The sequence below is a fragment of the Hypanus sabinus genome, chromosome 3 (genome assembly GCF_030144855.1).
Source record: "Hypanus sabinus isolate sHypSab1 chromosome 3, sHypSab1.hap1, whole genome shotgun sequence".
NCBI lineage: Eukaryota > Metazoa > Chordata > Chondrichthyes > Myliobatiformes > Dasyatidae > Hypanus > Hypanus sabinus.
The window spans coordinates 132413128-132438171 of NC_082708.1; the positions used below are offsets into that span (position 1 = coordinate 132413128).

Below are 25044 nucleotides of genomic sequence, written 5' to 3' on the forward strand. Positions count from 1 at the left end.
TTTCATTAACAAGTAGATATACCTAATAAAGTGAGCACTTAGCGTATATTATGGGTGGTGAATTTAGCATGCTACATAATGCTGAAACTTAAAAAAACTAAGCTTTTGACTACAAAATCTTACACTTGGAGAACAAAGAGCAAAAACATGTTTCTTCACAAGAAGGTGATGTACAAGGTGTGTTTTATATGGTGATAGTGGACAAAGATGAGGCAAGCAGAGTGTGTAGGATAATATTAGGCAGTAGTTTGGTGGAGACAGATGGTACAAGTTTAAGGAAATTGTCCTGAATCAATTTTTTGTTGCTTTTCATATACACTGAGTAAAAACAATTCTGAGCAAGCTTTGTTGCTTTTCAATTTGCTATTACACTGGACACTAGAATACTACAGCACGGTACAGGCACTTCGGCCCTTGATGTTGTGCCAACCTGTATATTTTTTTTAAAGTACTAAACCCACACTACCCTGTAACCCCCTATTTTTCTTTCATCCATTCCTTTCATTTTCTTTCATTCCAAGAGGCTCTTAAATATTACTAATGTTTTAGCCTCCACTACCATCTCTGGCAAGTCATTCCAGGTACCCACAACCCTTTTTTTAAAAAAAAACAAAGAAACAAACTTTCCCCTGATGTCTCCCCTAAAATTCCTTCCCTTAACTTTGTACATATGCCCCCTGGTATTTGCTATTTGTGCCCTGGGAAACGGGTACTGGCTATCCATCCAATCTATGCTTTTCATAATCTTGTAGACCTCTATCAAGTTCCCTCTCATCCTTGTCTGCGAATTGCAAAATTCTCTTCTAATGTAAAAGAAAAATTCCACCTTATTCACACTAAAATCTCTTTTCATGATTTGAAAATTCTGACTTGGCCTCTGCCTTCCTTAGCTCTAGAATAGTAAGTACATCACAGTAAAGTTTGATTCTTTTAGTGCAAATACCATCAATGCACGCCTAACTTACCAGGGAAAAATATAATTCTTTTTATTGGTTACATCAGGGAAGCCATAGAGGTTATTCATTACTTCAGGTTTTAACTTCCAACAAATGTCACTTATTGACATTTATTTCATTTCATCCCAAGTGGCTGCTGTGGTAGTTGGTTGCCTCCTTTTGAAGTTTGTTTCTATAAAAGCCATCAATGATTAGACCTTTATTGTTTTCTCTAATCAATAAATGCACCACACAACAAATAGCAGCCTTCAATGTTAGATGACACGTTGGTTCTTTGATGGCAAAACTGTAGTAGGTTATGAAAGTATCATTCTAGAGTTGTATGCTTCAATATTTTTTATTGGCAATCAATTAATCCTTATTGTCCATTTGTTATTAAGATATCATCCAATTGCATATCACACATAACCCTACATAGTTAAATGATTGCTGTCATTCAAACCTTTCTATTACACTTGTAGTAGTAAACAGGAGGTGCCTTTGCACTTTACAAGCCTTTTTTTTTGAGTGATTGACAAGACCATGTTTAGTCTTAAAATCCCCTACTAGAACAGGTCAAACTGTCTTAAGCTGCTTTAAATTCCAGGGAAGACATCAGTTCAGGAAATAAAGTTATAGCCTGGTTGTAGCGGTGTGCTACATGCAGCGCTAAAATAACGACACAGAGTCGGTAAACTGCAATTAAAGATGATTTTATTCGAACTTCACAGCCTTGCTTTAAAGCCTCCCTCATCCCGCCTCCCTGGGCGCGGATGCTCCAAGGGACAGGTACTCACAAACCCCCGCAGGCTTTTTTCCCTTTGTTGCAGACCTGGCCTTTGTGCCTGCGCGCTGGCTATTTGTGAGCTGGTTCGAGTGCGCTCGGAAGTGGGTCGCCACATGGTCACCTTTTTCATCAAGTCCTGCCTTGTCAAATGCTTGTCTTCTGCATCATTTCAGCATATCATTGGACCGAGCTGATGGCCTCTCCAGCCATCAACACTAAATGAAAAATACAAAAAGCATTGAGGACAATCATGGTCTCATCTGTGAGACTCATTTCTTTGATCCTCATATGCAGCCTTATTCTCATTCATTGCCTAAAGGGATGTTGACCCAAATGATAGTGAAATCCAAACTGAGCATTTCTATACAGGCTATTGGAGAATAAGTGCTACTTCAAAATATTATCACTGAAACTGTCATTTTGAAAGCAGGTTGTTAGATATTAGTTGGCTGAACTGGACTTGTCCTTTGTGTAATCAGGATGTACGTGGATAGCTTGTTCTCTGCAAGCTCTTCTGTGCTGTTCATCACAGGAAAAACTTTCACCAGTTGAAAGAAAAGGTAATAATCATCAGGATGTTTCCAAACCCATATTTGATCATTTGTCATGAAACTTCAATGTACAGAGTTGAAGGTTGTTAGAGGCTTTCCTTCCTACCTTTTCACTAATGGAATGTACAGTACCAGGTATTGATTTAATAGCCTGGAGCATCAATTGTGAAGGATGACTCTATAAATATAAACTGTCAAGGAGTTCCTTGATTAGGCTGTGAAATGATTCTCCCATTTTGGAAGCTAATTTTGACTCTGTCATGTCCTTTGCAAATAGCCTGTCTTCCAAGCAAAGTAAGCCCTGTCAGTTTTGTCTTTCCTCATAACTGAAGTGTTCCATCACTGGTAGCAATATAGAGAATCTTTTCTGTACCCTTTCCAATGCAATCCTTTATTTCCTTGAATGTGGCAATTGGAACTGCACATAATGTACCTGCCGTGGCCTAATTGATTTTGTGTAAAGTCCCTGCTCTTATTTTCTATGCCAAGCTAATGAAAGCAAATAACCTGTACTCCATCTTCACCACCTTATCCTTCTGTACTGAAACTTTTAAGAATTTTCGGACTCGTATAATCTCTTCTATATCTCCACTCCTCTGATTCTAGCCTTCTTATTGGAGCTACAAAACTCTACAGCTCAAGAAATCTCTCATTAGCCTTGTTTTGTTTCCTTTTTTAAATGCCCCTCTAACCCAACAATCAACTGTCCAAATGTTATCTTGGATGACGTGAGTAACTCCTGTGACACAACTTGGACTATTTTACATTGTTGCAGAAATACTTGCCACTACAGGTAGTCCCCAAGTTATGAACGTCCGACTTAGGGACAACTCGTACTTACGAACCGAGGAAAGAGAACACTGTCCACCATTTTAAGTCATTGCCGTTGACGCTGTGAGTGTTTAACTTTGTATTTGGCTTAAAATTTTCTTAATAAGATTCACCCTGACCGCCCCCCCCCACGTTCCAGTCAGCTGGTGGTGCAGTCAGATCGGCACCGGGCTAGAGAACAGAGGTTCCCGAGTTCGATCCAGTGACAGACCGCTCCTGTGCCGGATTGATGTCAATCCAGTGACTCCCGTACCATCCATGCCGGGTTGATGTCGAGCTTGCAACTCGCCCTCTTTTTTTAAAAAAAAAAACTGCACCTCCAGTTTAAATTCCCATGCAGAATAATGTGGAGGATCAAATACCCAAACCCAGCACAGCCCCCACTTGTCCCATTTAACCTGTCTCAGTGTGGTGCAGTTTAGGACCCGGGGAGATCAGTGCGGAGGTCCTTGGCACTCAGCGGACCTTGGGAGCCGGCGCAGTTTGGGACTGCCGCCCGCAGTGTTTCTGTTCCATTGATGGGAAGCGATCGCAATTGAAAATAAAGTGGAAATAATAAAGTGTTTGGAAAGAGGTGAAACGCCATCAGTCATTGGAAAAGCATTGGGTTACAGTCAGACAACAATTGGAACAATTTTAAAGGATAACGGATAAAGTGAGAATAATGGAGCATGTGAAAGGCTCTGCCCCAATGAAAGCTACAATTATCACTAAGCAATGCAGTGGTTTAATTATTGGAATACATGTGTTTCTTAATGACGCTAAATAATACTGGATGTAAAGGCGGACTCAGGAACGGAACTCGTACGTAAACCGGGGACTGCTTGTACTTGTTAAATTATCATTTAATAAATGCTGCACCACCTTGTCTGTGATGTGTTTAGCTTGAATTGCCGGTGTGGTGACCTTGTGCTATCTGACTTGTATTTTTGTAAATGTTGAGCATAAAATATGGTTAAGCTTTTTTATTGCATTTTTTAATTTTGCTGTACGAACAGAATAAAGGGTAACTAGAGAATTCTAAAATGAGTTGGTACCTTCTGGAGTGGAAGGAAGACGATGGGTGCAATTTAAAAGAGAAATATAAACAACAAAATGATTCTCATTAGTTTTGTCTTCTACACAGGCAAGGCATCAAAATGAGACTGAAATGGGATTATATTTTTCTTGGATCTTTGCTCATAATAGCAGCTGTCTGGGCTGAAGGTGATGATGATGATGAACCAGAAGTAGATGTCTTGGAGGCAGAAGAAACAAATGCTGACAGTAAATCTACAATTCAGGTAACTAGTTTACAAATACTTCAAGGTGACCTAATGGTTCAGTGGAAAGAAAATGTTTACAACAGAAAAGCAAATAGTATATAAGTAACAAATTATGTCAAAGTTAAAATTTCAGCCCTTGTTGTCCAGAAACTGAAATTTGGAATTCTTATTGGTATTTTTCTACACTTTTAGCTACATTTTTGTATTTGTATACGTGATGCATCGCACTTCTGGTCGTCATTAGAATAGATGATGGTCTGGAGCAGTGGAACTTGTTTTTCAGCAGCCAATATTGATCAAATAAAGCAGAGTATATTTTATATATATATTTATATTTATACAGTTTTTAATTGACCTTTTCTGGTATCTATGTGATATACATTATTAGTGTGGGGGAAGAGTTTTTTAATACGTGGACTTCATTTTGTTCTGTTTCAGGTTCTGCTTTTATTTTTCATGAACATGAGTTTTTTTCATTTGTGTTGTGAAGCTAACATGTTCTTGGGGGGAGAAAATATAGTCCTGTCTGTACCAGAATGGATTGTTTGAGATTTAGATTGTGGCTTGATAATTTAAATTTGGTGAGAGTTCATTTTAAAATATTTTCGGGTAAATTGTTCACATTTATTTTGGTCAACATTGCAGGCTTTTTGTACAGCCATTACTTATTTTCTGCTTTGAAAAGGGCAATGTATAAATCCATAAGGGCAGCATCATTACAGTATAAATGATCATTTGCATTTACTTTCGATATACATTATTGAAATTGCAGGTATCCTACAAGACACCTGTGCCAATTGATGAAGTATACTTTGCTGACACATTTGATCGAGGAAATTTGGATGGGTAAGAGTTTATTTGCACTCTTATTGGTAAGATCCAGTTGATTTGATATACCATTATTGGCAGTTCTTGCGTTGTGCTAATGTACTGGCATCAGAAAAAATTCTCTCAGAATAAATAACTTTCTAATTTTGTGTTCCTCCATTTAAAGATGGGTTTTCTCCACAACAAAGAAAGATGATACAGATGAAGATATTGCAAAATATGATGGTAAGTCTCATTCAAAATATATGAAGTAATACAACTAACTAAAATCATCCCAGAGTATTGTTAAACAGAATATGTAGTCATATCAGCAGGTTAAATTTGTCTGTTAAATTCTGTTTGCTTTAGGAGGCCTAGCATTACCAACTAGACCACAACAAATCCTGGTATAATTTTACCAGCAGATAATTTAGATGTTTTTAATTTAGTGAAGAATTGGTGTTTAGTGCTGTTGCAGCTATATGCTGAAAGCGGATAAATATGTAGATAATTACAGAATTTAGTTGTCTTATTCAAATTAATGGGCAGTAGTGTTTGGGGGGGGGGGGGGGGAAACAATGGGCAACTTTTCATAGCATTACTGCAGTGAAGTTTGACCTGTCAAAAACTACAAGCCATGAACAGGCTATGTTAAAAGCGCGAAGGTGAATTTTGTTGAACTCTTAGGAAAGGGAAAATATGTGTAAGCCTTAAACTTAGTTATTATAGCTAATTCCATGCCAGACCAAGCCATCTGGATTGATGAAACACTGGTGTAATTGACATTACTGGGTGATAACTACTGAGGTATTAATTTCCTTGATTGGTTCACTTGTAGTATTTTCACTGAGGTGGTTGTATGAAAGTGAAATAGTACAAACCAATTAGAAGAATGATGCCACGGTCAGTAATGTAGACTCTAGAGGCAGAAATAATTAAATAATAATTCAAGTACAGTGGAAAAATATCACTCCTGGATACCCTAGAAGAAATTGACATGGGGGGGCTGGGGAGGTTGGAGAAAGAAGCTCATGGTATATCTTGTTGTTTATTCACTTAATGATAATATGGTTGGTTCTTCATGTGATCAGTGGATATCCAGGAAGAAATAAAATATCTTGGCTTATATACAATTACATTTGCTGCCATGTAGTACTGGGTGTTCTAGCATCTGGTACTAATGTATCCTGTACTGTAAAATGTCTGATCTATGGACCTTCTGTTATCTTTATTCTTTAGCAGTTTGTTTCATGTATTGTACTGACTCTTCTTCAGTAAAATAAGTTAAATTAATAAAGCTTTGACAGGGTGGATGGTCAGAAGAGGAATGTTTAGCACTCTGTTTATGGTTTCGGATTAAGGGATTAAAATGAGAATTCTCCACTTCCAAAGGTGCAGATGTTCAGTTAATGATTGAGTTTGATTTTTTTGAGCATAGAAAGATGTAATGATAGGCTGAGTAATCAATTTGGGTCTTTTCATACTTGAAAAACCTTGTGCAGGTTGCTCTTGTAGGTCCATGTATCACTGAGCATTTTGTATTCCTTTTGGAACTCCAAGGTAGTATTGTTGATATTGACAAGGGCTTAATTTTTTTCATCAATTTTCTGCTCTATTCCACTTTTTCTCAGTAGGACAAGTACACCTTTGCTGGAAAACAGCCTGCCCCAATCCATACTTGCCAGATCCTTTCTGAAGCCATCAAAGTTTGGCCTTTGATTTGGAATCTCAACCAGAGGACCAGACCTATCCTCTTCAAAAAATTATCCTAAAACTAATGGCATTGTGATCACTTGATGCAAAATGTTCCCCTACACACAAACTTCTGTTACCTGTTGTCTATGTGTGGTGAGAGAGATTTGCACTTGATCTCGTTACTTGCAGCAGCTTTGCTTACTAGGATTATGGTATCTAGCTTACATATACAATAATTTGCTTGCATAAATTTGCCTCTAAATTGGAGGGAATAAATATTTAATTTTGATCTTGCAATTTAATTGCATGTTCATTTTGTTTAGCTGGACAGTTTAAAGGAAAAGTAACTTTCTGCAGTTTCCAAACCTTAAAAACTAAGTATTGCTGAAACTTAAATAGATTGTTAAAATGTTTGTTTATTTCCCAAAGCTTGCTTATATGACACATGAATATGTTTGAATTTCTGTTCCCTTGTAGGAAAATGGGCAGTAGAGGAATTGATGGAAAACAAATTGCCTGGAGACAAAAGTTTAGTGTTGAAGTCCAAAGCAAAGCATCATGCAATTTCAGCTCCACTGAAGAAACCTTTTATGTTCAATGGTGAACCTTTAGTTGTCCAGTAAGTATATTGTTGTTTCGTTGCTTGCTAAAATTTTTCATATACTGAATATTCATAATTTTCTAAATCAGGAGACCATTCAGAAATCAGGGACTTGGGAGTCCCTGTGCAGGATTCCCTAAAGGTTAACTTGCAGTTGCGTTGGTGGCAAGGAAGGCAAGTTGGAATTCATTTTGAGAGGACTACAATATGAAAACAAGTTATAATGCTGAGGTGTGTTGCAAGGCATGGTCAGACCATACTTTGAGTAGTAGGAATAGTTTTGGACCCTTGTCTAAGAAAGCATTGTTGAGAATCAAGAGGATGTTCTTGGGAATTACCCTGAGAATGAAAGAGTTAACAAATGAGAATGTGTCTGGGCCTGTACTCACTGGAGTTTAGAAGAATGGGGGAGGGGGATCTCATTGAAACCCATCAAACGTTGAAAGGCCTAGGTCAGGGGTCAGCAACCTTTACCACTGAAAGAGCCACTTGGACCTGTTTCCCACAGAAAAGAAAACACTGGGAGCCGCAAAACCTGTTTGACATTTAAAATGAAATAACACTGCATACAACGTTTTGTTTTGCCTTTATGCTATGTATAAACAAACTATAATGTGTTGCATTTATGAAATTGATGAACTCCTGCAGAGAAAACGAAATTACATTTCTGCATGCAACAAAAATTTTTTGAACTCCAAAAAAAAGACGTTGGGTTGAAGGTTACTTTGAAGTAAAATACTCAACGTCTATTTGAGTCCTTCTTGTAGTTATGAAAAACGCCAAACTTAAATTTGCAGCCAGCAGCAAAGCAAAAATAACGTCAGCCAGCTGTCAACCTGAAAAATAAAAGAACTATTTCACTGAACAATGAAAACATATGAATATACGTAAAATAATAGGCAATTAAAATATTTATCATACTTGGTCAGGTTGACTCACACCTGACAATGCAGTCGTATTCAGTAGGGATGGATCGATGCTTAGGGGAGTGACCGGGAAGGATAACGTGTTTTTTTCCTCTCTGAACTCACAGAAGCGTTTCCCAAACGATGTTTGCATTGCGATGATTGCAGAATGTAAATACTCCGAATTTATCATGTCGTGACCTTGTTTGAACTCTCTCAAATTGGGGAAGTGAGACAATGTGCCTTTCTGTAAATCTCTGGCAAGCACTGTCAACTTGTGCTCGAATGCCAAAACATCCTCCAACATGTGCAGGGCTGTACGTCCTTACCCCTGAAGAGCTGTGTTCAGCGTGTTCACGTGCGCTGTCATGTCTACCATGAAGTGTAGCTTTTCCAGCCACTCTGGCTGTTCCAGCTCAGGAAAGGTGAGCCCTTTGCAGCCCAGGAAAGTTTTCACTTCTTCCAGACACGCAACAAAGCGTTTCAGCACCTCCCCTCTGGACAGCCAGCGATAAAAACACGTTGTAGCGGTGTGCTACACGCAGTCAGTAAACTGCAGTCAAAGATAGCTTTATTCGAACTAAACAGCCTTGCTTTTAAGCCTCCCTCAACCCGCCCCCCATGGGCGCGGATGCTGCAAAAGACATGTACTCACAAACCCCCGTAGGCTATCTCCCTTAGCCTGAACGCTGGCTAATTGTGAGCCGGTTCGGATGTGTCAGGAAATGGGTCGCCACAACGTCTTATTTAGATTGTACAAGATCACCATAATCTTCAAATTTAGATTTACATTTCAAAAACTAACAAACTAACATAAAATACATTTTAATTAAATACTGACCAATTATTTCCCAAAGCAACAGGGAGCTGCAGCACAGACGTAAAAGAGCCACATGTGGCTCCGGAGCCGCGGGTTGCCGACCCCCGGCCTAGGTCATGGAGAAAATGCTCCATACAATGGGCAAGTCTAGGGCCAGAGGGCACATTCTCAGAACAGAAAGATGTCCCTTTATGTTGTGTATGTGGCTGGGTTACACAACAAAACTATAAATACACTAGAAACTGAAACTAAGTTAACAGGGCTTTTTATTTATGGAACCCGAACTGAACACTTGTACAGATCAATATGTGCCTAACAGTGCATGCTCAATAATGTTACTATAACATAAACTAGTCCCATATTATACAGTAGGCTATATGTTACACTCCCCTCTTACTTTAAAAGTGTATCAACTTTTTAAGTTAATGGCCACTTCACTACACTAAACAAATACTGTATGTGTACCCTTCATATACAAATACCCACCAACTATTTAATTAGTAATAATATGAAATTATAACAAAGTAACATAATAATTATAATTGAATTCTCTATGGGGCCCTTCTCTGCCTCTCTGGGTAACATCTGCCCTGCAACATTTGATTGGGGAATGAGTCTCCACAGGCACATTAGGTGGGTCCTCAGTGCTGATGACAGGCTTATCTGTGGGCAAGCCTGATGTGGTCACATCAGGAGTGTTTGCTTTTATGTCCGGGGAGTCTGGGCAAGATGTTCTATTTTTCACCTGAGCTTTCAGGATTTGATCCACATGATGTCTCCATACATTCTGTCCTACCTTACTCTATATATCAGTGGCCCATCTATGGCAAAAATTATACCTGGCTGCCACTTTTCAGTCCAGTAATCCTGTGCAAGAATTGTCTGTCTCATATTGAAGGTCAGTCTTGACTTAACATTCGTGTTTGAACTGTCTCTTCTCTACATCATGCCCATACATCTGGTTTGAGAAAATCCATGCGGGACCTCAGGTTCCTGTTCAAAAATATCATCGCTGGAGTCTGGTTAGTGGTTGCATGTACTGCATTATGATAGGCAAGGAGGAAGTTGTCTATTTTGTGTTGTAGTGGTCGATTTTCGCTGTCCCTTTTTCACACAGGAGCTTCTTTGTGGTTTCACAGTACATGCCACACACTTACCTATCCCTCAATATGTCTGATAGACCAGCTCCAAATTAACAATGTTCTGATAATTTGCGCAATGCAGCACAATATTCAGAAATGCTTTCATCTTTGCTCTGATTCCGTTTATGGAATTTAAATCTTTCAGCAATGACTAGTGGTTTGGGGTTTAAATGCTGTTGGAGAGTGTCTACTATTTGCTTGAACACTTTGTCAGCTGGCTTTTCAGGGGGTTAACAAGCTCTGTAGCAGCCCGTATGTTTTCGCACCCATTACACTAAGTAAGACACTGAGTTTCTTTAACATCATTAGCATCATGATATAACTCTATTCTTTCAATATAAATTGCCCAATTTTCAAAGCTACCTCAAACGCTGTAATGGATCCAACACCATCCTTGTGTTAATTTATTGTTATGCAAATTTAGTCCCCGTCCTTTTAATTTAACCCCGGTCCCCTTTTTTTTCTTGACTCGTGTTACCTTTTTTTTTGCTAGCGTTGCAAGGATACTTGGCTATATGTGTGTGTGTCACTTTTTTAACCCCCTTCTGAGGCAGGCAGACCCTCAGCCCTGGGGTTCAGCACTGGCTGTGGTCTCACCTGGACACACTGCAGCTCCGACTGTGTTTTTCAGTCTCCCGACTCCTGCTGAATTCCTGCTTCTTTTCAGACCCGCAACCTCACTCTGCCTCTTCTGAGTGCTGTTATTGATTAAAACACGGCATTCTGATACAATGTAGGTTCATTATCCTCATCGCCAATTTGTTGTGTATGTGGCCAGGTTACACAACAAAACTATAAACAAAAAAAACACTAGAGACTGGAGCTAAGTTAACAGGGCTTTTTACTTACAGAACCCAAACTGAAAACATACAGATCAATACGCACCTAATAGTGCATGCTCAGTGATGTGTTAGTACAACATAAACTAGTCCCATATTATACAGAAGGCTAAATAGTACTTTAAAACAGAGGAGGAGGAGGAATTCCTTCAGCCAGAGGGTGGTGAATCTGTGGAATTCATTGCTACAGGCAGTTGTGGAGACCAGGTCATTGGGTATATTTAAAATGAAGGTTTGTAGGTCCTTGATTATGAGAGAAAGCAGAAGAATGGAATTGTGACGGATAATAAACCAGCCATTATTGAATGGCAAAGCAGACTTAATGGGCTAAATGGCCTAATTCTCTTGTCTTGTGGTATTGTTTAGTGAACTGAAACTCAAAACTTTTTGTTCTTGTTTTGTAGTATTTGTAGGGGGGGGGGAAATGTGTTTATTTTGATCAGTAGGCTGTCATCAGAATAATGAAAAGTTGGTGTGAAAGGGGCTTTAAAATGCAGAGAAGGGGAGAAGAAAACTAGAGAACAATTGCAGTAGTGAATAACGTGCTATGCAAAGTGAAGTTGGGTAATGTGACAGGTGAAGAAAGAAGGATTAGTTATGTAAATAGGAGGACCAGAATGATGTGAAATTTTTTAAAAAGGGAAGCTGGATACTGGTAATCTAATAGTAAAGAATTCTATCTGAAATTTGTTGAAATCCATTGTCTAGTTTGTTGTAATATGCCTTTAAATATCTCCAGTTGCTTCCTTTATATAATTTTTAAGGTATTCTGCTTCTCACTAGGATTGGAATTTGTGGTTTTTAATTCCAGTGCTGTGAAATGAAAATGATTTTATTATAATCTGTCTTCTACTCTAAACTCTTTACAGAAAGATATTTGATAATGGCTGCCATCACAGAACTGGCAAGCAATCTTGATGCTTCTCACCAATATCTGGTCATCAAGCATTACACTTTTATTTTAAGTTTAATCAGTTCAAGTTTTGGGGGGTGGGCACAATAGCTTAGTAGACAGCATAATGCTATTATAATTCCAACTACCCAGATTCAATTCAGCTGCAGTTTATAAGGAGTTTGTACATTCTCCCAGAAACTGTGTAGGTTTCCTACAGGTCTCCAGTTTTCTCCTACATTGCACAGACCTGCAGGATATTTGGTTGAATGGATACAATTGGATAGCTTGGACTCATTGGGCTGGAAAGGCCTGTTTCTGTGCTGTGGCTCAATTTTTTAAAAAAATATTGATTAAAATATCAAAGGATCTGTTAGCGTAAATGTAGGTGCATAGCTCATGGCTGAAACTGTTCAAAAGAGGGAAATATAGTATAAAATAAGCGCAATCAAGTAAAATGCAACATTTGGGGCTAAAGTAAAAAGAGCAAATTTGCCTCATTTATGTGACCTGTAGTTTTATGTTTTTATGTTTGCTGTAGAACAAAATATTTCTCAATATCGATCTGTGGGTCAGTTTTCTGGTTCAGAAAGTGCAAAGTATCTGGTCTGAATCATTTCTCTTTGCAATATCAAAGACTTGATGAATATGTCTGAAATTCTTTTTGCAGATATGAAGTGAACTTCCAAAATGGCATCGAATGTGGTGGTGCTTATCTAAAGTTGCTTTCTCATACTGAGAACCTGAAGCTGGTAAGTAACAAATCAGTGAATTACTTTCTTCCCCCCCCTCCATTTTCTTAAAGGAGAGTTATTAATGATTCACAACTGCCTTTCCTGAATATATTTAAATTGGAGTGATGGGAAGTATCAAAGCTAAGACAAATCCATTCCTTTGATCCAAAATACAAATTAGAACCCTGCCATATTGATTTACAAGTTTATTCATTTTAACAAAATAACCTTTGTTACAGTAAAATAATCAGGATGCTTTTGTTACTTGTGCTGTTTTAATGAAGAAAATCTACCACCCTTTGAACAATGTACATTTCACAAACATACTTGGCTCTAAGTCCACCCTCTTTGTCATTTAGCACAACAAACCAGATTAAGTTGAGCCATTCTGTCCACTTCTTGAGACTGGAAGAAAGTCAGAATTTTTTTAAAATCATATTTTGGTGAATTTGGCCAAACCACTAGTATATGTAAATAATAAATTTTAATTTTCCAAGCCTAGTGCATGATTTTCTTGAGTATTACTAAGTGGTTAGAATACAAATGTGGACACAAGTCTATTCAAAATCATTGGAACACTGTTTAATTACAGAAAATGATCAAAATTTCAAATGATCCCCTCTGAAATCCAAGGTGATTTATAGGTTGTAGTTAGAAGTTCAGTACAGTGAGACTGAGAATGAATGTATAGAGAGATGAGAAACTGCTGCATTCTAGTTTTCACCAAAACGTGGCAAAACAAAGACCATGCCTAACTCAAGTGTTCCGACTCTACAGAATGACCCTGTTCCTTGCAGACACAAACTCCTTGTGGTCTGAGAGGCCATACCTCCATAATATTAATCCCAGCACACCAACTGCTACTGAAAATGAGAAACCAATCACGAGGACTGTATGGCCTAATGAGACAATCTCTATACTTCAAGACTGCTTGAATGGACTAACTGGCAGATGTTCAAGGAGGCCACTACAAACAAAAGACACAGACCTTGAGGAATATGCCTCATATGTCACTGGCTACATCAGTAAGTGTGTAGATGATGTTGATGCCTCCAAAGCTTGTCATCTCACAATCCAAGTGTGAAGCAAGGGCTTCTGTTGAGGAGTGCTCCAGAACGCTGCTTTCAAATTTGGTGACAGAGCTACCAGGAGAAGCTTCATCTGAAGACATCAGAGAACAATGAACACCTATGCTCAAACATAAATATAGGAAGACCTGTCTGATAATGATCCCCAGCACATGTGGCTGGGCATCAAGGGCATTACTGATTTTGCAAAGAAAAACAGAATCATATCTCTCTGTCTCAGGTGGGCAGGGACTGTTTGTAAAAGCAGCGGATGAAGGAAGGACTCTGCAGAGTCAACCCCCCATAGGGCAGCCAGCTACACAACATCCTGGGCCCAGTGTTCGGGGGGTGTGCACATCACTTCACTGACATTTCCTGGACATCTTTAACCCATCAGTTATTCAAGCTGCTGTCCCCACACGCTCCAAATCAGCCACTATCTTCCCTGTGCCAAAGAACTAAACATCTTCAGAACTGAATGACTACCACTTGGTGGCACTGATGCCAATCATCATGAAGTACTCTGAATGGCTAGTAATAGCACATATCAAAAACTCCTTTTCTACCACAATGGACACTCAGCTTACAGACAGAACCACTTACAACAGATACCATTGCATCTGTCATGCACCTGACCCTGACATACCTAGAAAACAAGGATATTTGTGTCAGAATCCAGTTTCTGGATTTCAGTTTGGCATTCAACATTATTGTTCCACATACCTTCGTGAAGAAGGATCTCTGCTTGAATCGTAGACTGTTTATTCATTTTCACAGATGCTGCCTGACCTCCTGAGTACCTCCAGCATTTATTTTGTGTGTATGAATTTGGATTTCCAGCATATGCAGACTTTTTTGTTTATGATTTCCTATTCTTCTGTTTGAATTAAAGTCCAACACCCAGTTGGAGTTTCTAACCAATAGACCTCATAGTCGGGATGCACAATTGCTTCTCCCTCCCCATCATCAGCACTGGCGCCCTCCCCCCCCCCCCCCCGGACTATGTGCTGAGCCCATTACTGTACACTGTATCCCACACACAAGTACACAGCCAAGCACACCAGTAATCACATTGTCAAGTTTGCTGACAATACAACATTGGTGGGGCACGTCGCCTGATCAGTGAGACAGTCTGTATACAGAGAGAAGGTGGAAGAACCTTAAGCCTGGTGCCAGCCAAATAACCTCTTCCTCAGTGTCAATAAGACAAAGGAAATGGTTATCAACTTTAGGAGAACTCTCATCCCTCTTTACATCAGTGATACAGTCATTGAAACTAAGAACAGTTTCAACTCCTGGGAGTGCACATCTCATTCAACCTCTCATGGTACTAGAGAACGTTCTACATTATCAGGAAAGCTCACCAATGGCTCTACTTTCTGAGGAGCCTGAAGAGAGCTGAACTGTGTCCATCTATACTCTCATCATTCTACAGGTGTGTAGTAGAGAGCATCCAAACAAGCTGCATCACTGTAGAGTATGGAAGCTGCACTACAGCAGCCAGGAAGGCTTTACAGTGGGTAGTCAAAACTTCCCAATGCATCTCCAGCACTGGCCTGCCTACCATCAAGGACACGTATACAGAAAGGTTCTGGAAAAGGACCAATAATATGAAAGGATCCCACCCACCCTGCTTAAGGACTGTTCCTCCCTCTCCCATCAGGGAGGAGGCACTGTAGCATCCATGCTGGGACCACCAGATTCAAACACAGGTGCTTTCCACAAGCAGCAAACAGTCAACACCTCCACTCATTAACCTCCTCCATCATACTTCCCACGCACTACTACTTATTTCCTGCCAGAGTTTTCTTGTATACATACACTCCTGTGCCTTGCACCACTTTACAGACATATTGTAAATCTATGTATACAACCTGTTATGTATTTATTATTTTTATTACTGTATTTTTACCTTTTTTGTGCTGCATCAGATCTGGAGTAACAATTATTTCATTCTCATTTACACTTGTGTACTAGAAATGTCATTAAACAATCTTGGAATAGAGGAAGAGTGAACTCGTAGGAGCTGGAGTAAGCCTTAAGCCTGTTGCATAATTGAATATGATGAGCTGATCTATATTGGCTTAAACTCTTCTATGTCACTGCTCCATACCCATCTATTCTTCACTCTTCCAAAGCTTATTCTTTGATGGAATATAGTATAGAACAGTAGACATACTATATTAATCTTGGTATTCACTGTCCTTTGAGTTGCCTGACACAGACACAATGTTCCTTCACTTTGATTCCCAATAAAGTCATAGTGAATTTCTACACCAAGATGTCAATAAAGCATGCAATTTTTCAAATTTAGACTTTGGTAATGTATTCATATTACCTAGTCTTGTTCAACCTGACCTCCTAATTCTGGCAATCCGAGTTGTTTGTTTGTTTTCTTTACTGTTGACCTTATCAGGTAGATTTGGCTTTCACAAATAATGCAGTTGTGAACAGTGGTACACTGCAATCAGAATCTTGCAACACTTAAGGATTGATTTTTTTTTTCAGTTAAAGGTTTGTGATGATGTATATTATTTAATAACAGAAGTGAAGTGCCTTTTTACCTACCACGTGGGTTCTCCGGAGTCATTTTGGTAGCAGTATTCCACCTCAGGCCAATGTCAGTCAGGCTTTAGATGACCTGAGCAAGGGGATCAACATGCTCAAAACAGTGCACTCCAAAACCTTCATGATTGTTTTGGGAAATTTTAACCAGGCCAATCTTTTTAATTAAAAAGAAATCATTAAGCAATTACCATCAACAGATCACTTGAAATACCAGAGGAAACAGCACTGCGCCATTGCTACACCATCAAGAATTCCTATCATGCTATTCCATGCCCTCATTTTGGGAAGTCTGATCACCTAGCTGTACTTCTACTCCCTGAGTATAGGCAGAGACTGAAGACTACAGCACTAGCAGTGAGGACCAAGAATGTATGGACAAGGGAAACACAGGAGTGCCTACAGGATTGCTTTGAATTAGTTGGACTAGATTGTATTCAGGGCTTCATCTTCAAATCTGGATTAGTATGCTACAGTTGTCACTTTGTTAAAACCTGTGTAGATGAGTGTATGCCTACAAAGACTTGCTGAACATTCCCAAAGCAAAAGCTGTGGATGAACCAGGGTGTACGTCATCTGCTGACGGCTAGGTCTGTGGCATTCAAATCTGGCAACCCAGGCCTGTACCAGAAAACCAGATATGATTTGCTGAGGGCTATTTCAAGGGTGAAGAGACAACCTCGAATGAAGTTGGAAGCGACATCAGATGCACAGCAAATCTGGTAGGGTCTGCAAGGTGTTACTTCCTACAAAGTGAAACTCAATAGCATGAATGGCAGCGATGCTTCACTACCAGATGAACTCAACACCTTCTATGCCTGCTTTGAAAGGGAGAACACAACGTCCTCAGTAAAGATCCCTGCTACACCTGTTGACCCTGTGATCTGTCTCAGAGGCTAATGTTAGGCTGTCTTTAAAGAGAGTGAACCCTCGCAAGGTGGAAGGTCCAGATGGAGAAGGTGGGAAGTCTCTGAAAACCTGTGCCAACCATCTAGCAGGAGTTTTCAAGGACATTTTCAACCTCTCGCTACAGGCAGAAGTTCCCACTTCAAAAAGCAACAATTATACCAGGGCCTAAGAAGAATAATGTGAGGAGCTGCCTTAATGACTATCACCCGGTAGCACTCACATCGACAGTGATGAAATGCTTTGAGAGGTTGGTCATGACTAGACTGAACTCCTGCCTCTGCAAGGAGCTGGATCCATTGCAATTTTCCTGTCACTACAATAGCTCAACTGCAGACACGATCTCAATGGCTCCCCACATGACTTTGGACCACTTGAACAACACAGACACCCATGTCAGGAAGCTTTTCATTGACTATAGTTCAGTATTTAATACCATCATTCCCACAACTGTGATTGAGAAGCTGCAGAACCTGGGCCACTGTATCTCCCTCTGCAATTGGATCTTCAAATTCCTAACTGGAAGGCCACAATCTGTGCAGATTGGTGATAACATCCTCCTCACTGATGATCAACACTGGTGCACCTTGGGTGTGTGCTTAGCCCACTTCTCTCTATATATACAGTTGACCCTCCTTGTCTGCAAGGGATCCGTTCTGGGACCCCTCGCAGATACCAAAAAATGCGGATGCTATCAACCTGTCTCAATGCGGTGGACCTTGGGACCCAGCGGAACCCCAGATCTTATTTAACCTGTCTCAGTGCAGTGGACACTAGGACCCAGCAGCAGAACACTGAATCCGCAGTGTTTCTGTTCACGAAAATAATCACGATTGAAAATAAAGTGGAAATAATAGTGATCGGAAAGAGGTGAAATGCCATCGGTCATTGGAAAAGTGTTAGGCTACGTCGGTCAACGATCAGAACAATTTTAAAGGATAAAGTGAGAAAGTCTCTGCCCCGATAAAAGCTACAATTATTACTAAGCAACGTATTGGTTTAATTTTTGGGTTTTTAGTCCTTCACATCAACCCAGCATGGTGGAGAGCAGCCTGTTACTGGATCGAACTTGGGAACTTCTGTTCCTGAGCCCAGTGCTGAACCGTTTGTTCTTAAGCATTTTATATGAACAGAAAGGTAAAGTGCATACTATATACTAAGACAAACATTTGACTAACTGACAGTAAATAATACCAATGTTCCTGTTCCAACTTACTTGGTAAGAGAACTGATTTTTTTCGATCCCGATCCACAATAACCCACGCACATCCTCCAGTATATTTTAAATCATTTCTAGATTACTTATAATACCTAATACAATGTAAATATTATGTAAAATAGTTGTTATACTGCATTGGTTAGGAAATAATGACAAGCAAAGTTTGTCCATGCTCGAACAACAAGTGCTGGAAGAGTACTTCGGGTTTTCACGATTCGTGGTTGGTTGAATTCGCGCATGCAGAACTCGCAGATAAGGAGGGCGGACTGTACACGACTGTGTGGCTAGGCATAGCTCAAATACAATCTATAAAATTTGCTGACGATACAACCATTGTTGGTACGATCTTAGCTGGTGATGAGATATGCCAACTAATGGAGTGGTGCTGCAGCAACAACCTGGCACTCAATGTTAGTAAGACGAAAGAGCCGATTGTGGACTTGCTTCATGAAGGGTAAGACAGGAACACATACCAATCCTCTTAGAGGGTTAAGAAATGGAGAGAGTGAGCAGCTTCAGGTTCCTGGATGTCGAGATCTCTGAAGATCTAAACTGGTCCCAACATATCGATGTGGTTATAAAGAAGGCACAACAGTGGCTATACTTTATTAGGAGTTTGAAGAGATATGGTATGTCAACAAATATACTCAAACTTTTATAGATGTACTGTGGAGAGTATTCTGACAGGCTACATCAGTGTCTATTGGTATGTTGGACTGGAAGAAGCTGCAGAAGGTTGTTAATCTACTCTGCTCCATCTTGGATACTAGCCTACAAAGTACCTAGAACATCTTCGGGGGTGGTGTCTCAAAAAGGTAGAGTCCATTATTAAAGACCTCCAGAACCCAGGGTATGCCCTTTTCTCACTGTTACCTTCAGGTAGGAGGTACAGAAGCCTGAAGGCATACACTCAGCAATTCAGAAATGGCTTCTTCCCCTCTGCCATCCAATTCCTAAATGGGCATTGAACCCTTAGACACTACCTCACTACTTTTAATATATAGTATTGGAGCGGTGTGCTACACGCAGCGCTAAAATAACGACACGGAGTCGGTAAACTGCAGTTAAAGAAGATCTTATTCGAACTTCACAGCCTTGCTTTAAAGCCTCCCTGATCCTGCCCTCCCCGGGCGTGGATGCTGTATGGGGCATGTACTCACAATCCCGTGCCAGCTTTTCCCTTTGTTGGTGAAGCAGACCTGGCCCCTTTTTGGACTGGCCTTTGTGCCGGCGCGCTGGCTATTTGTGAGCCGGTTTGAGTGCGCTAGGAAGTGGGTCGCCACATAACCCCCCCCCCCCAGAACCGGCGATACACCCCCTAATGTCCACAGTCTGGGCCGGACTCTGTTTGGGAGGTCAGCCTCTGCACCACTGTGTCGGAAACTCGACCGGTTGCGCCAAGTCCACATGGGCCGGTTTGAGTCGGTCCACCGTGAAAATCTCCTCTCTCTCCCCCCAACGTCCAGCACGAACGTGGACCTGTTGTTCCTGAGCACCGTAAACGGCCCCTTGTAGGGCTGTTGCAGCGGTGGCCGATGCCCGCCCCTTCGTACAAACACAAACTTACAGTTCTGCAGGTCTTTGGTTACGCAGGTCGGGTTCTGCCCATGCTGCAAAGTGGGTATGGGGGCCAGGTCACCGAGCCTCTCGCTTAGTCCGCCCAGGACTGCTGCAGGTTCTTCCTCTTGCCCCCTTGGGGCTGGTATGAACTCCCTGGGGATGACCGGGGTGCACCGTACACCAGCTCGGCTAACGAGGCACGCAGATCGTCTTTGGGCGCCGTGTGGATGCCGAGTAGGACCCAGGGAAGCTCGTCCACCCAGTTGGCTCCTCTCAGGCGGGCCATGAGAGCCGACTTTAGGTGACAGTGGAAACACTCCACCAGGCCGTTCGACTGTGGGTGGTAGGCAGTGGTGTGGTGCAGCTGTGTCCCCAAAAGGCTGGCCATAGCTGACCACAGGCTGGAAGTGAACTGGGCGCCTCTGTCGGAGGTAATGTGGGCCGGTACACCAAAGCGGGACACCCAGGTGGCGATCAGTGCCCGGGCGCAAGATTTGGAGGTGGTGTCGATGAGCGGGATCGCCTCTGGCCATCTTGTGAACCAGTCCATGATAGTGAGGAGGTGCCGCGCTCCGCACAACCCTGGCAGGGGGCCCCACGATATTCACATGAATGTGGTCGAAACGCTGGTGGGTGGGGTGGAACTGCTGCGGCAGAGCTTTGGTGTGCCGCTGCAACTTGGCCGTCTGGCAGTGCATGCACATTCTGGCCCATTCACTGACCTGCTTGCAGAGTCTGTACCAAACGAACCTGCTGGAGACCATCTGGACAGTTGTCCTGATGGAGGGGTGCGCTAAGTTATGAATGGAGTTGAAAACACGTCGCCGCCAAGGTGACGGGACGGGGCTGGCCGGTGGCGACGTCACAGAGTAGGGTCCTCTCACCTGGACCTATAGGGAGGTCCTGGAGCAGGACTGCAGTTCTGTAACTCGGGATCTCCTCATCTGCCTGCTGCACCTCTGCCAGCGCCTCAAAGTCTACCCCTTGGAAAAGGGCATGAATGTTAGGGCGAGAGAGCGAGTCCGCCATGACATTGTCCTTGCCCGAGACGCACCGGACATCCCTCGTGTATTCAGAGATGTAGGACAGATGGCGTTGCTGGCGGGACGACCAGGGATCAGACAGCTTCGTGAACGTAAAGGTAAGAGGCTTGTGGTCTGTGAACACGATGAAGGGCCTACCTTCTAAGAAGTACATGAAATGCCGGATTGCCAGGTATAACGCCAACAGTTCCCGGTCTAAAGCACTGTATTTGAGCTCGGGTGGCCGCAGGTGTTTGCTGAAAAACGCCAGGGGATGCCAGCAACCCGCAATGAGTTGCTCCAGTACCCCACTGACTGCCGTGTTAGATGTGTCCACTGTGAGGGCGGTAGGGACGTCCATTCTGGGGTGCACTAGCATCACGGCATTTGTCAAGGCTTCTTTAGTTTTAATGAAAGTGGCGGCGGACTCCTCATCCCAGGTAATGTCCTTGCCCGGACCCGACAGCAGAGCGAACAGGGGGCGCATGATTCGGGCAGCTTAAGGGAGGAAGTGGTGGTAGAAATTTACCATACCGACGAATTCCTGAAGGCCTTTGATCGTAGTGGGTCGGGGGAAATGGCGGACCGCATTTTCCTTAGCGGGCAGAGGGGTCGTCCCGCCTTTAGTAATCCTGTGGCCCAGGAAGTCGATGGTGTCGAGCCCGAACTGGCATTTGGCCGGGTTGATTGTTAGACCGTACTCACTCAGTCGGGCATAGAGTTGACGGAGGTGGGACAGATGCTTCTGACGACTCCTGCTGGCTATGAGGATGTCGTCCAACTAGATGAATGCGAAGTCCAGGTCGAGTCCCACTGTGTCCATTAACCGCTGAAACGTCTGTGCGGCATTCTTCAGGCCGAACGGCATGCGGAGGAACTCGAAACGGCCAAACGGGGTGATGAGAGCCATTTAGGGGATGTCGTCCGGATGCATCGGGATTTGGTGGTATCCCCGGATGAGGTCTACCTTGGAGAAGATCTGTGTGTTGTGCAGGTTTGCTGCAAAGTCCTGAATGTGCAGCACAAGGTAGCGGTCCAGTGTGGTAGCCTCGTTCAGCCTGCGGTAGTCGCCGCATGGTCTCCAGCCCCCTGTTGCTTTGGGCACCATGTGTTGGGGGGGGGGAGGCCCATGGGCTGTTGGACCGCTGGATGATCCCCAATTCCTCCATCCTCTTGAACTCCTCCTTCGCCAGTCGGAGCTTCTCTGGGGGAAGCCGCCGAGCACGGGCGTGGAGGGGTGGTCCCTGGGGCGGGATGTGGTGCTGTACGCCATATCGGGGCATGGCTGCCGTGAACTTCGGTGCCAGATTGGGGAAATCTGCCAGGACTCTGGTGAAGTCGTTGTCGGACAGTGTGATGGAGTCGAGGTGTGGGGCTGGCAACTGGGCTTCTCCCAGGGAGAATGTCTGAAAGGTCTCGGCGTGGACCAATCCACACCCAGAAGTGGTTGGGCTACAGCGGCCAGTGTGAAGACCCATGTGAACCAGCTGGAGCCGAACTGCAGCTGCACCGTACTGGTGCCGTAGGTCCTTACCATGCTGCCGTTCACGGCCCTCAGGTAGACCCGGTGCCCTGTTGCGGGTGTCGTAACTCGTCAGAGGTAAGACGCTGATCTCGGCATCGGGGTTGACCAAAAAACGGCATCCCGACCTCTTGTCCCACACATATAGGAGGCTATCCTGATGGCCAGCCGCTGTAGCCATCAGCGGCGGCTGCCCCTGGCATTTCCCGGGAACTTGCAGGGCAGGCTACAGTGCCAGGTTTCTGCGCCCCACTGCTGGTGGTAGAAACACCATTGTTCCTTGGGCTCCTCACCCCTGCCTCTGAGGTTAGCGGGCTCTGCAGCTGGGCCTGGACTGGTTTGCTGCTGGAAGCGTGGCCTGGTGATCTGTGCGACAGACGCCCTACTCACCTTCTTGGCGTTCTACAGCAAGTCCGCCCGGGCTGCCACCTTCCGGGGGTGGCTGAAATCCGCGTCGGACAGCAGCAGGCGTATGTCCTCGGGCAGCTGCTCCAGGAATGCCTGCTCAAACGTGAGGCAGGGTTTGTGTCCGCCGGCCAGAGACAACATCTCATTCATTAAAGCCGATGGAGGTCTGTCCCCCAAACCATCCAGGTGCAGTAAACGGGCAGCCAGCTCACGCCGTGAGAGTCCGAAAGTCCTTATGAGCAGGGTTTTGAATTCCATGTACTTGCCGTCCGCTGGGGGAGACTGTATGAACTCCTCAACCTGGGCTGCTGTGTCCTGGTCGAGGGAGCTCACCACGTAGTAGTAACGTGTGTCCTCTGAGGTTATCTGCCGAACGTGGAATTAGGCTTCTGCTTGCTGGAACCATAGGTGAGGTCGCAGTGTCCAGAAGCTTGGCAGTTTCAACCAAACAGCATGAACAGATGCGGTGTCGGTCATCTCCGGTCCAAAAATCGTTTGGACCGTCGGGGTCACCAATTGTAGCGGTGTGCTACACGCAGCGCTAAAATAACGACACGGAGTCGGTAAACTGCAGTTAAAGAAGATTTTATTCGAACTTCACAGCCTTGCTTTAAAGCCTCCCTGATCCTGCCCTCCCCGGGCGCGGATGCTGTAGGGGGCAAGTACTCACAATCCCGCGCAGGCTTTCCCTTTGTTGGTGAAGTAGACCTGGCGCCCTTTTGGGACTGGCCTTTGTGCCAGCGTGCTGGCTATTTGTGAGCTGGTTCAAGTGCGCTAGGAAGTGGGTCGCCACAGTATTTCGTTTTAAAATCTATTCTATATACATACTATAATTGATTTACTTTTGTTCTCTTCTATATTATGTATGGCATTGAACTGCTGCTGCTAACAAATTTCACGTCACATGCTAGTGATAATAAACCTGATTCTGAACTCTTAAACATTTCAAGTAAAGCATTGGAGAAATGATAAAGGTAATGAGTACAACAGAGTGGATGTGCAAGTGGTTTATTGGCAAACTTGAAAAGAAATCCAGAAGTTTTCTACAGAAGTATTAATAGTAAAAGGAATTTTTACAGGAGCACTGTGACCAATTTAGGGATGTAAAATGATGATGTATTGGGAGAAGTTTCTATAAATTTGAGATGGGGAAGACTTCTGTTTAAAAATGAAAAGCTCCAATTTTTTTTTCTCACTCTCTCTCTCCCCCTCTCTCTCTCTCAATGTGAAGATGCAAGATAATTGAATCAAGTTGTTTTAACAATAGTACCTTCAAATAGCTCTGTCCTTGATCCGGGTGGGTTGCTTCCCAGTTTGCTGGTCACAAGTCTTTCCGTCCTCATGTGGGGGTGGTGCTAAAGGTTCAGAGAATAGTAAATATTGCACATTTTGTTCTAAGTACTTAGAATTTATAAACTTGGTAGTAATTGGCCAACATGTGATAGACCACAAAGCTTTTGAAAGCAAATGGAAGAAAGCAAACATCAACTTTTTTTAAAAAAGACACAACATGGTTTTGCAATGAAGAATTATATTTGACTAAACAATATCAGATAATAAAGATCAAGTGGGATAGTGTAGTTGATGCTGTTAATTTAACCTTGCAAAGGGCAATTAGCAATACGTCATACAACACACACAAAATGCTGGTGGAATGCAGCAGCCCAGGCAGCATCTATAGGAAGAAGTACAGTCAATGTTGCAGGCTGAGCCCCTTCGTCAGGACAAACTGAAAGAAAACTGCTGTGTTCGACTAGCATTTTGTGTGCGTTTGATTTTCTAGCATCTGCGGATTTCCTCATGTTAGCGAAACCTCATGATACGGTAGCCAAGTGAAGCTTGTGAGCTGAAAAAACAGCAGGTTGGAAACTTGTTAAGTAATACTGGCCATTCAGCAGAATGATTTTGTAAAATTTCAAACCTCTAGGGAGATGTGAGTCGTATTCTTTAATGTTTAGTATTGGAGCTTTC

At 42.7% G+C, this 25044-nt stretch overlaps 1 protein-coding gene across 3 annotated transcripts in view; it reads left to right on the forward strand.

Annotated features, from left to right (window-relative positions):
* The window catches only part of LOC132391673 (calnexin-like), a 62289-nt gene that overhangs the window by 11794 nt on the left and 25451 nt on the right, over nucleotides 1–25044 (forward strand). Inside the window, exons 2-6 of one of the 3 annotated variants that reach the window (XM_059965161.1) lie at nucleotides 4293–4387; nucleotides 5142–5215; nucleotides 5364–5422; nucleotides 7349–7490; nucleotides 12741–12822. In XM_059965161.1, the coding sequence (XP_059821144.1) occupies nucleotides 4293–4387; nucleotides 5142–5215; nucleotides 5364–5422; nucleotides 7349–7490; nucleotides 12741–12822 (452 nt within the window). Of the gene's footprint in view, nucleotides 1–4213; nucleotides 4388–5141; nucleotides 5216–5363; nucleotides 5423–7348; nucleotides 7491–12740; nucleotides 12823–25044 lie in introns of all 3 variants that reach the window. The other 2 variants (XM_059965162.1, XM_059965163.1) reach the window with 2 other exon arrangements.